Raw genomic sequence first — 12,943 nt, 5'->3', positions numbered from 1 at the left:
CACTTAGGACAGGTAGCAAGCTGGTCAGGCCTACCTCAGGGACGTGACACATGAGTGACTTGCTGTCCACCACCTGTCTGTGCCTCCCTCTTCTCCAAAAGTTTCTGCTGTCTTCCATGCAAGCTAAAGGGGCATGGCCCTGTGCCAGCACCATGCACAGGAAGCCTCTGGGATGTGCGGGAGGGGAAAAAAGTAGAAGTGGCCTAGACATTTTGCTACCAAGACTTCAGTCTTTACCAGAGAAATGGACATCTTACTCTTCCAGAGGCCCGTCCCATCTCCAACGGAAGATGTGTGGTATAGTATGCTGGCCTTGCTCTCTCTTGTATTTCTGGTTGTAAGCCTAACATTTAATGACCAAGCCATCTCTCCAGCCCAAGCATTCTCCATGTGTGTATACTTACACATGGGTGTTCAAGCACATGTGTACCCATGCATGCAGAGACCAGAAGTTGATCTCATTTCTCTTCCTCTGTTACCTTCATCCTTATTGTTTGAGATAGGGCCTTTCACTGTCTTGGTTGGGATTTCTATTGCTGCGACAACACACCATGATAAAAAAGCAAGCTGGGGAGGAAAGAGTTTATTTGGCTTACACTCCCAAATCATAGTCCATCATTGAAGAAAGTTAGATCAAGAACTCAAGCAGGCAGGAACCTAGAGGCAGGAGCTGATGCAGAGGTCACGGAGGGTTGTGCTTCCTGGCTTGCTCCTCGTGGCTTGCTCAGCTTGCTTTCTTATAGACCCCAGGACCACCAGCCCAGAAATAATACCACCTACAATGGCCTGGGCCCTCCCCCATTGGTCACTAATTGAGAAAATGCCTGACAGATGGATCTCATGGAGGCGTTTTTTTTTTCACCTGAGGCTCCTTCCTCTATGATGACTCCAGCTTGTGTCAAGTTAACACAAAAAACACCAGCCAGCCCACTCATTAAACCTAGATCTCACTGATTGGCTCAGACAGGTGGCCAGCAGGCTCCGGGCATCTGCCTGCTTCTGAGTCCTCCCTGGCTCTCAGTGCTAGTTATAAAAATGGGTCCTGGGGATCCGGAATCATGTCCTCAAGCTTTCATGCCAAGCGCCTTACCAGCCCTAAAGAAAGCATTATTGCTCAGTATAAGGGAGACCAGGACGGGGGCCTGTGTGTATACATGAAGAATAGCTGGGCAAGACGTGGCCTGTCCCCCTCCTCTGCAGTGACAGCCCCACCCAGAAGCCTCTGAACCTCAATATTGTTGTACCTCACTGAGGCATCTGAGGGTACCAAGACCCGTCCTCCCCCTCCTCTGCCAGCTACACTGTTCTCCACACTTGAAGCACTTTCATATCAGTTCTCCAGTGATTTCTGATAGACAGTGCTCAGCCACAGCGGGGGTGTGTGTGCGCGTGCGCTTGATTTTCCAGAAAGAAAACGTTTTAAAATATAACTATGAGATGAGCCTCTCGATTAGCAGTGCGGGAAGGCAGGCCTGAGGTCTGTGTGACACACGCAGGATGGGATGTCCTGGGCAAAGGCACTTCGGGGACTCTCCAGATGTGCAGGTGAGCTTGGGAGGGGACTCCTGACAGCTGATCTCACTCAGGGGCCCAACATCCTTCCAAGCACTGTGCATCATGGAGGCAGGCAGGCATGGGAAAGGCGTGTGAAGGTCTGGGAGAAATGAGTTAGGCTGGGAAAGCACTCAGACCTCCCTTGTCCTGAGCTATCCCCAAGGACAGGTTGTGAGCTGCATGTGGTCATCGGCCCGATCCAGGGGTCTTGGCCAGACTACAGATGGGGGGTTGGGGGAGGCTGGACAATCTCGCAACCACCTTTCCTTTCCTTCACTCCCTTTCCCCCTTCCTTCACTCCCTTTCCCCCCTCCCTTCCCCTCCCTGCTCCACTTACCTCCCTCCCTTTTCCCCATCCCCCTCTCCTCCCTCTTCCCCTTCCCTTCTCCTCACTCCTCCCTCTTCTTTCCCTTGGATCCACAAAACTCATGTTATCCAAGAGCCAGCACTGTAGTCCCAAGAGAGCACAGGTGTTCCTTCAGTCATCCAGAGACGACTCCACACCCTCCCGCCTTCAGCCCTTCCCTAGACTCAGGAGACTAGATCTGCTTTTGAAAGGCCAGCTAATACCCCACACATCTTCCCATGGTTTCAGTTTTATTAACTTGACCTTTTCCAGCTCAGGGTGTGGTGTGTAAGCCTGTGAAGATTCAGAGCCCACCCAGGACAACTGTGCCCAGATCTCCCCTCTGCTGCCTTCTTTGGGCTTAGAGACCCTGGCTCAGTACTACAACAGAATCTGCCTCTTGCTGTCCTAGACTACAAGGCATGAACTGTAAGACCTTTGTTTGGGCAGCCACCGCAACCTAATTTCTCAGTCAGGGTGAGAAGCAAAGGAAGAAGACTGGGTCTATAGAAAAGTGATGGACATTCACCCCAGGAAGGTGGGCCAGGGTCACTCCTGACATGCAGGCAGGTGTAAATGGTTATAGAGCGGCAGGAGGAGCCACTCTCTCTCATAGACCTGGGCTGGAGCAGCCCCCTCAGCAGAGGCTGAGCAGGAAGCCATATGTCTGTGACAGAGACCCAAGACCTTGGAAAGAAACACGACAGCAGGGTCCTGTGCAACAAGTAAGCTTGGTGTCCCTGAACCCACGAGCAACTGCTTGAGGGGAAACTGAGGCAGAAGCTGGCATTTTTGTGTAAGTACTGGAGGTTCCTGAATCCAAAGCCCATGCTACACCTCCTCCCCTCCCCCCGGAGAGGCTGACCACTCTCAGAAGGCTTTTTCTCCTGCAGAACTAGAAGGGTAAGGCAAGAGCTTTCTTCCCCTCTCCTCTCTGGTCTGAAAGGCATTCATCCTGGGGAAGGACTGCTTCAGTCCAACACCTGCCTTTGTGCTCTCCATCCTATACCCGTGCAGACATTGCTCATCAATCCCTGCTCACTCTCTCCTGATTCACCACTATTCAAGTGCTCTGGCTGCCCATTGCCAGGCGGCCAAGTGAGGAACAGAGGGGAAGCTTGCCTGCTTTATGGCTCCTACCTTGAGTTAACCACACACCTGAGATATTCACAGGGACCTTGAGAGGATTGGGGTGGGTTGGAGACCATTCTGTGGTCTGTCAGCAGGAGGAACATAGTGGTCCATCCAGTCCTGGTTAACAGGACCAGACGGAGGCTAAATGTGGGGAAGTCTGTGTTTCGCCTGTATCCTGGGTCTCGGGACACAAGGATGTTTGTGCTGTGCAGGAGTACACATACAGTGTGGAAAGTGTGGCAGTTTCCAATGGCCTGAGCAGTGGTAGCCTCTACCCTGCCATCCATCAATAGATTCCCTTCACTCGCTTGTTGTCAGGGTCGAAGGGAGACTTCACGTGAACCTGGGCAGCATAGGTGACCCCCATTCTCTCCAAGGCATACTCTCCACTCTTCACAAAGTCCAGAGAGACCTAGGAGCAGAGGGCAGTCAGGGTCACTCAGTTGTTACTGGGAGGGGGGGCTAGTGTTTCCTGCTCATACCTCACTGATAAACTGACCTCTGTACCAAGCCCTTTCCCTGAGACAGGGGCCTTCCAAGAACAGTAGATCATATGCTCTACCTATGCCCATAAGCCAGACAGGAATATCTGAGCCCATCAAAGGCCGGGTCTGGTAGCCAGCAAGACTTCTTCCTCTGCACGACCTGTTCCCATGACCTGTTCCCAGATCCTTTCGAAGATGGGGCTCAGGCAGGAACCTGGATGGATTTTAGAGTCAGACAAACACATCATTGCTATAGGGCAGGGGCCAGTGGCCAGACATGTTCTCCTGAGGGACAGGGTGAATGGAACAGCTTTCTGGACAGCATGGCCCCTGAGGCCTCCAAGGCCCTCCTCCAACTCACATCTGGCTCCCTCTGGAGCTGTTAGCTCTAGAAACAGGTGCTCCTCAGGCTTGGGAGAGTGCTGTAGCCTGACACTCTACTGTGCTGGAGGGAGAAATGCTCCTAGGCCACCCAAGGAGTGATTCTTTGTGTAAAGTAAGGACTCCAGACCCAGGCTGAAGGGGTCTAGGGCTGTTTCTCCTCATTCCTGGTGGCTGCTCAGGACTGAATAGAAAATTTTTTAAAAGGCATGCAAAAAGAAAGAAGAAAAAAAGAAAGAGAAAAAAGAAAATACAACCTTTTAAGCTATGGGATCTTCAGGGGCAAGGCCTCTGCCACACACTTCCCTACATGGCTGGGAGGCTGGTGGATTTCAGCAGAGGAAAGGCATGTGTTCTGGGACTACCCAACCTAGCTGACCAACACCCACAAGCCACAAAATTGTTCCTGCCTCTTTAGTCTTACTTAGAAATGTGGATTATCTCCACACAAAACTGATAAATGGGCTGGGGCGCAGCATCTGCCCACTCTCCTGGCATGAATATTCTAGAAGCTTGACCCCAGCGCGGGCCACCAGCTTCTCGCGCCTTTGATCACCCTCGGTGTTGGGCTCTGTAGCTGTGTGGGACTCACGCTGGGCCGCCTGGGCTCTGGTTATCAGAAACCCAGAGTTCTTCGAAAGGAAAGGCTGTAGGTCCTCCCCTGCCCACCAAGCCTGGGCACCAGCAAATGATCTGCTAATTTCACCTTGGCTGGGACCCAGGCAGTGGCCTCTCAGGGTTAAAGGAAGTCCTGTGTAACCACCAGTGTTTACCTGGTCCCAGGCTGGTTTGTAGTGTTTGATAACTGTCAATCAAGGTCCACTCAGCGGGTGGGAGCCTGTGCCCTTTCTATAGGTAAAGCTGGGGCTCTTAGAGAAACTCCCGGCCCACAGTCACAGAGCAAGAAGAAACCACAACTTCAAGTTAAAACCAGTGTCCTGAGCCTCCTGCTCCAACACAAGACTCCTTCCTACTGGCGGCCACCCACCCCCACCTGGGCTCCAGAAGTCAGGCTACCCCCTAGGCCTCATGGGAGCCACTTGTCTGTCCCTCTTTCCTAGCCTGGTACCTCCTCCTTCCATTCTGCTGGACACTGTAACCCAACTTTCCTTAGTGTCAGGCAGAGTCAGCTAGAAGGCATAGCCCGGTTGGCACCTCTGGGCTGAGATCGTGCCATGGGAGATTTCAGAGAGACTTGGGCAAAGGTACACATCCCTCTAGGAGTGCTTAGGTGGTGTGAAAATGGTACTACCCACCACATGTCTAAACCCATGTCTGGAGAGCAGGAACAAGTGAAGTCCACCCTTCTCCCTGGGGACGTGGCTGCCAACCTCCTTTGGCTGTCCAGTCTGCAGCCTGGGTTTGGCTTACTTGTTGGGGTTGAGGTATCTGGGCTGAGGAGGCAGGGCAAAGATGGTCTGCTAGCCTCTAAGACATTGTCCCAGCCCTGCAACTCTTTTTGATCAAGAAAATTCTGGGACTGCCCCAGTCAGATAAAGGAGAAAACAGACTCTGCTGGAGACCAGGCCTGGGCGCTCGTCCTCCCTTCCTAGCTTCCTTCCTCTTGTGTTCCTAGCATACACAGGCATGGCACTGAGGATCTGGCATGGAGCCTGGGAAGGGACAAGGAACAGGGTTTGCTCACCGGACCACCACTGGGGTCTTGGATGTAGCCATAGGCGATTGTCTTGTTCACGGTGAACCCGAAGTCAGCCCTCCGAACATGGCCCACCACTTGGCCGTTTCTCCAGATGGCTTCCAAGCCAAACATAGGCACCTCTCTGGAAGAAGAAAGAAGAGGGCTGGAACCCAGACAGGTGGAAACACAGCCTGAAAAGATGAGGAAGCTGGACTGTGCCTACAAGACCACATGCCCCTACCAGGACTTTGCAAGCTCCCAGTAGCCCAACACCTGACCTGGGGTGACAGGAAGACAGGATGGGAGTGAAAGGGAGAATTAGTAGAAATCCTTAACTACCTTGTTAAAGTCTATATTAATTGTAGAGAATAATTGGGGGCTGGAGAGATATCTCAGCAGTTAAGAGCAATCACTGCTCTTATAAAAGGCCACAGTTCAGTTCTGAGCCCCCATACCGCACTGCCCAGGGCATCCGATGCCCTTGTCTGACCTCTGTGGTCATCCATGCACATACGGCACACACTCACACAGAAAACACATACACATAAATAAAATAAAATAAAATAAAATAAAATAAAATAAAATAAAATAAAATAAAATAAAATCTTTTTAAAAGAAAAATGCTCTATTTCGCTATGAAATCATCATATGTGTACGTATGTGTTCACATCCACCCAGACACCCTCTCTTGTCCTGTCTCTCTACCCATATAGCCCCTCCCCTTCTATTTGCATGGCATATATATACACCAGCATTCACACTTAAACACACATTTGTGTCACACACTAAGGAAAAGTCAGAGTGTTTCTCTCTGAGCCTATCTCTTTTCTCTAACAATGCCCTCTAGCTCCGTCCATCTTCTTGCAATCAGTACAAATTTAGGGCTGGAAAAACGACTCTGGATAAGAACACCTGTGCAGGCCTGAGGACCCGAGTTCAAGCCCCCTAGCCCCAATGCAAAAAGGAAGGTACAGCTGCATAGGCCCGTACGTCCAGCCTCGGGGAACGGAGACAAGTAGATCCCGAGGATTTCTTGGCTGACCAATCCAGTGGAATCGGTGAGCCTTCAGTTCAGTAAGAGACCCATCCTGAGGCAATAAGCTGGCAAGTGACAGAAGACGCTGATGCCCTCCACTGGCCTTTGTGGACATACACATGGACTTGCACACCCATGTGCACGCACAATGCATACAACACCAAAATAAACAATAAAACAAGCTGGGTGTGGTGGCGCACACCTTTAGTCCCAGAGCTCGGGAGGTAGAAGCAGGTGGAGCTTAGTGAGTTCAAGGACAGCTTGGGTCACATAGAGAGTTCCAGCTTAGTCAGGGATACATAATGAGACCTTGTCTCAAAAGAAAGAAAGAAAACAAATTGGAGATTGCCCGGCAATTAAGAGCACTTGCTGATCTTCCAGAAGACCCAAGTTTGGCTCCCATTAGCTCACATCCAACTATAACTACAGCTCTAGAGGATCTGACACATTCTGGCCTCCATGGACATCTGTACAAATGTGGTACACACACACAGAGTTTTTAAAATAAAAGTTTTTAACATAAAACCCCACACCAAAGAGAGGTAAAACTACAATTCCATTGTTATTCATAAGTAAATAATATACCATTGTGTATGTAAACCATATCTTCTTTAAAATTCATCTATTGGGCTGTGTATGGTTGACACACACCTTTAATCTCAGAACTCAGGAGGCAGAGGCAGGCAGACCAATATGAGTTCAAGGACAGCCTGGCCTATAATAGTTCCAGGCCAGTCAAGTCTACATAATGAAATACAGTCTCAAAAAAAAATTAATAAAATAAAATTCATCCATCCAGATATCTTGGCTACTAAGAACACTGCTGCAGTAAACATGACTTTTCAAGCACTTGTGCAGCAGGCTGACTCAGAGCCCTGCGCTATACACCGGGAGGGCAAGGCTGAGTCACATGGAAGTCCCTTTGCCACAGTGGCTCGGGTGATTTACATTCCCAGCAGCGGTGGATAACTGCATCCACACTGGCATTTGCTGCCATTTCGTTTCTTGCTGTCAGCCACTCTGACTGGAGCAGGAGAGAATATCATCATAGCTCTGGTTTGCATTTCCCTCATAGCTAAAGACACGGAACAATTTCTCATATGTTTATTGGCCAATTGCATTTCTCTTCTTTTTCAGCTGTCTGTTGAGTTCATTTGCCCACTTCCTCAATGGATTATGTGTGGGGCTGGTGTTTAATTTGTTGCTGTTCTTGAACTCTGAGTATATATATTCGCTGTCAGATGAATGGCTGGCAGGGCCCTCCCGTCCTGCAGGGTGCTTGCTGTGGACTCTCTATTTCATGCAACCCAGTCATCAGTTCTTGTGCTGACTTTCTGAGCTACAGGAGTCCCACTCAAAAAGGCCTTGCCCATGTGCCAGGACCATGCTGGTTTCTCACTATGGCTCTACGGTACAATGTGAGGTCAGTTGTGATGATGTCTTTCATTTCTCAGTTTTTGCTCAGGATTGCTTTGGCTATTCTGGGTCTTCTGCTTCCATATATATTTCAGGGTTGTTTTTTTTGTTGTTGTTTTGTTTTGTTTTTTTCTAATTCAATGAAGAATTCCACTGGAGTTTTGATAGAGTTTATGCTGAATCTAGTTCGTTTAACTGCCAAGTGGGCTTATTTTCTAGTACACTGGTCATTTGCTTTTTGTAGTACATTTACCTAAATGGTTTTTCTTTAGTCAATGTACTATATTAATACCAAAGTTTTTGAAAATTTAAAATGGTAGACAAAAAGAAAAAGAAACCCATTAAAACCTAGAAATGTCAATACCCAGATCATGATAACATTTGGTGTCATTTGCAGACCGTTATCCTGGGCTCAAACATTCTCAAAGTGACAAGGGTCAGAGCAGGTTCAGATACCCTCTTGGGTCTCCAACTCAGAGCCACACCATCTGGGGTCCACCCATGATGATGAGGGTCAGGAAGAAGGCTTTGTGAACACCTCCTTCCCTATCCTCTCCAGTCATTCTCCATGGATTGAACTGGAGTCATGAAGGCTCCCAGCTCACCCAAGGCCTCTCAAAGTGGGTACATGTCATTGTGTGCCTGGTGGCCAAGAACTGCAGGGACAGTAAGGAAGGGCCTGAACAGGACAGATGTCAACCTTCTGCTCTAGAGCTAAACACTGGCCTTCAGAAGCATCACAGAGGCCCAGGGGCTATACAGGTCTGTCCTACCTGAGAGGACCCTCCTGCCCAAGCCAGGCAGCCCTTAGAGGAGTGGGTGAGATCTCAGGGAGAAGCCACAGTATGATGACAAGCCCTAGTCTGCTCATGGCCTCTTATCACACTTGACACTCTGGGGGAAGTGGTGACATTTGAGGCTGACTGTCAGCTGCAAAGCAGCAAGCCCAAAGCCATCTCTGCCTCCTGGAGATAGTTGCTGTGAGAATTCCTCTGGGTGCCACTGTGAGCTGCCAACTCTGGCCCAAGTGGAACCCAAACTCACCTTCCCAATGACACATCCCAAGCTGCTTCTTGGTGAGCAGATGGAGGGTCAAGTTCCCCAGAAAGGGTCTTTCCTCTTACCTCTGCTGTGTGAGTGGTTATGAGTCCATGACTCCAGCACACTGTGGCCCTTATTTATAAATAGAGGACAGTTCTACCTCATCAAGATTTAAAAGGAAAGGGGCCAGGAGATGGTTGCAAAAGGACAGGGCCACTGGCTTGTAAGTAGGGTTCACCTTTCCAACTCACCAGCCTGACTCTACTCACCCCAGAGGAGCCAGCCTGGCTGCAGCAGCTTTCTCTTCTAAATGCCTTTAGAGTGGGTTGAACCTTTTCTGCATCCCTGGGGTCCTACTGACACTCCAGCCTCTGATCCACTTCTGGTCCACTGGGCCCTTAAGGGGCCTCAATTTGAACACCAGTTCTGCTCTTACCAACATAAGATGCAAACCATGTAAATCTTACGTTGTAGCTGTAGATAGATTTCTGGGCCTCACTTTTTCCACCTGCAATGGGCTATTGTGAAAAGGAGGCAGGCCTGAGGGATGTGCTAGTCCCAGGGGCTGTCACTGGAAATGGTAAGTGCCACCCTTCAGTGTAGACAGTCACCCACTGAGCCAGGATACTCACTCTTCTACAGTGAGGCATACCAGGCGTCGGCGGAGGCCTGCAGCTCGCTGCTTCTCCAGAGCCTCACGGCCTAGGAAGGGCACTGAGGACTTGAGCTTACAGGTGAAGGCCAATCCTGCCTCCAGGGGGCTGTCATCAGACCTCAGGTCTGCATGCCAGTGTCGGTAGCCTGTGAGGCAAGGAAGCTGCAGGTGAGTGTCCGGCTAAGCTGCCCAATTCTTTCAAAGACACATGTGGGTGCTGCCCAAACCCAAACCACTCAGTCCCCAAATCTTCACCATTGCTTAGCAACCTGGACAGCCCGGGGATAGGGGGTGGATCCTGGTGTCCAGAGGCTCCCTGTATGAGCTCCTGGAGTCCCATGAGCTGTCCAGTCCCTTGTACCATCAGGGTGGGGTGTTGGGTGAACATGGAAAGTGGAGTGAGCAGCCTTAGGGGAAATACAGATCCCACCGTAAACTTCCATCACCTTTTAAAAGGTGCAAGGTGGCCACTTATTAGCAGCCCACTCTGCTCTGAGTCTCCCTCTCAGGAGACATATCGGTGGGGGTATTAGAACCCCCACTTAGGTATATGTGAGGTACTGGATTTAACCTCCAGCATCATTTTGTTTAAAAGCTCAAAAAAAAACTCTCAAGTTGCTCACAATGCTGAATTCAACCATGCCCCACTGAAGCCCACTCCTTCAGGATTTAGACAGTGCCTCACCTCTCTGAGTCCAAGTATGTGCAGTTATTGGGGACCCCAGCATCATTTCTGAAGCCCTGCATGGAAGACTCCATGCACAGGCATTGAAGAGGATTCGAGAAATGTAGAAGGATGGGAGTTGGAGAGATCGATGATGTATAAATCTGGACACAAGTGACAGGAGCACCCCCAGCTGCTTCCTGGTGGCTTGGGTGGCTTCCCTTGGCCCTATAGACACCGTGCTCACCTTTCTCGATGCTCAAGGAGTCAATGGCACGGTATCCCGCATTGACAAGGCCATGCTTGGCACCTGCAGCCATCACAGCCCGGTACACTGGCACACAGGATGCACGGGGCACATGCAGCTCCCAGCCCAACTCCCCAACAAAGGATAGCCGGATGGCCCGCACCTGGGGAGGCAAGGGTGTGGATCAGATACAGCTGCCACAGATTGCTGGTGCCCAGGCCCAGACCTCCACTTGACAGCAGTCCTGAGCAAGGGGGTTTTCTGAGGAGAGTCATGCAAGCTGATCTGGGAATCTTGAAGTGAAGGAAGAGGACTCAACAGTCTCCACCTCCTGGCCTCAAACCTCAGAAGTGACCACCTGGTTCCCTGTGGTCAAGCAAGTGAACAGAAACTGACTGGCTTAAACCAAGGGAAATGAACTCCATGTCTATTCTGGGGGTTCGAGGCTTAACTCAAGGTATGGCAGAGCCATGCCTGGAGGCTCAGGAAACCCCTCCCTGGTTTCTTCCAATGCAAGGGCTCACGTGATGCTCCACATGGACCTGTGTCACTCAGCATCTGTGCTCTCTTCCCATCAACAATCTCAGTGCTGTTTCCAGCTCTTACCAGGACTCTGCCATTGGGCTTTGGACCTAGGTTAACTCTGAAGAACCATATCTTAACACCTGGAGCAGTTGATACTATCAACATGATAGAATCAAGAATCACCTTGGAGACAATGCTCCAGGCATGTTTGAGGGAGTTTCTAGATTGAGTTAATTGAAGTAGAAGACTCACTCTGAATGCAGATGATACTATTTCATGGCTCCCGGAACAAATAAAAAGGAGAAAGCAAGCTGGGTACCCACATCCATCTCTCTCTCTGTGTCCCTGCCTACGGATACAATGTGACAGCTGACTGGAGTTCCTGCCATTATACTTTCCCTACCGATCTGACCTTCAAACTGTGAGCTCCAATAAACCTTTCTCTTGTTTTGTTTTTCAAGATGGGTTTTTCTGTGTAGCCCCAGCTGTCCTGGAACTCAGTCTGTAGACCAGGCTGTCCTTGAACTCAGAGATCTACCTGCCTCTACGTCTAGAGTGCTGGGATTAAAGGTGTGTGCCACCACTGCCTGGCATCCCTTCTTTCTTCAAAATGCTTTTGTCAGATGTTTTGTTACAGCAGCAAGAAGGTAACTATACACACATCTTCATTCAGTCTCATCTGCCAGGATTCTGAAATAAGGCCACAGCTACAGGTTCTGCCATCCTGAACCCAGGCTCTCATTTCAAAAGCCTCAAAGCTCTTCATTCATGGGAAGCAGGTGGGAAGTCATAGGCATAGTTCATGCCTTGCCTGCACCAAATCAGGGTGGCTACACACCAAATCCACCATTCTAGAAGCCACAGGAATGGACACTGTGGGTTCCAGAAACTAGGGCTCACAGACACAAGAAGGATACCACCATTTATCTGCTGTCCCTTCACACACATCCCACTTAATCACAGCCATGCAAGAAGGAAATGGGGGCCCATGTGGGAAGAGCTGGGGTCTGGGAAGGTATGTCCACACCCACAGAGCCAATATGAAGGTTATCTTTTCCAGAAGATGCAATCTTTCCATACATTTGGCTTAGGTACATGTACCATATCCAACACACCCAACAGCGATGCCCACTTCCCCAGCCTTCAGGCAAGCTGGGGGATGTGACTGAATGCCTCCAAGAGGGCGCTCCAGCCCAGGATCACTGCTCAGCTTGACAAGATATATGGGGAGGGGGGAGGGCTTTAAGAAAGCCTTACAGATAGAGGTGTCCGGGTCAGTGCTGCCACCCCTGTGTTGGCTGGTGGTAGGAACTACCCTGCGTCTGACCACAAAGCCAGCACCTCATGAACTTGACAGTCTAATCACACAGCCACTGAGAAACTGGATTCTAAAGGCCTTTGAAGCAGCACCATTTGCCTGGCCTTGTAAAAAAAACTCAAGCTGATGCAGAAACTGTGCTGTTGACATTTCCCTGCTTCCCTGTGCGAGCTGTGGGCCCCTGACAAAGACTGCCTTGTCACCAGGGTGCTAATTTTAGACAGCCCTGAAGGAGCTTGGGGCTCAAAGCCAGCCTCATTTTGAAGCAGGGAAAGTCACTTTTAAAGTGCACCCAACCCTGCATCCTATTCAGACACTCCTCATCCAGCCAAGCACACAGGTGGAATGATGTCCATGGGTGCTTGACATCTCCTGACCTCAGTACAACGCAGAGTGGCCACTTCTGGGTCTCCACTGCAGGCCAATGTGACCCATGGCAAGTGTCAAGAAGAAACTCCTAAGAGAAGATGGTAGGTTCCTCTCCCTGATGACAAGGTGAGAA

General features: G+C 50.1%; 1 protein-coding gene across 1 annotated transcript in view; it reads right to left on the bottom strand.

Annotated features, from left to right (window-relative positions):
* Nucleotides 1-568: 568 nt before the first annotated feature.
* The window catches only part of Sardh (sarcosine dehydrogenase), a 62,191-nt gene continuing 49,816 nt past the window's right edge, over nt 569-12,943 (bottom strand). The window contains exons 19-22 of the mRNA XM_055600023.1: nt 10,599-10,761; nt 9,665-9,833; nt 5,546-5,681; nt 569-3,446 (exon numbers count right to left, since the gene is read on the bottom strand). Coding sequence (XP_055455998.1) covers nt 3,321-3,446; nt 5,546-5,681; nt 9,665-9,833; nt 10,599-10,761 — 594 coding nt within the window. The 3' untranslated portion in view covers nt 569-3,320. The remainder of the gene's footprint in view (nt 3,447-5,545; nt 5,682-9,664; nt 9,834-10,598; nt 10,762-12,943) is intronic.

Source organism: Psammomys obesus, unplaced genomic scaffold, assembly GCF_907164565.1.
Source record: "Psammomys obesus unplaced genomic scaffold, mPsaObe1.curated_primary_1811, whole genome shotgun sequence".
Taxonomy (NCBI): domain Eukaryota; kingdom Metazoa; phylum Chordata; class Mammalia; order Rodentia; family Muridae; genus Psammomys; species Psammomys obesus.
The sequence above is the reverse complement of the archived record's forward strand: the minus strand, read 5'-3'. Positions and strand labels throughout refer to the sequence as shown.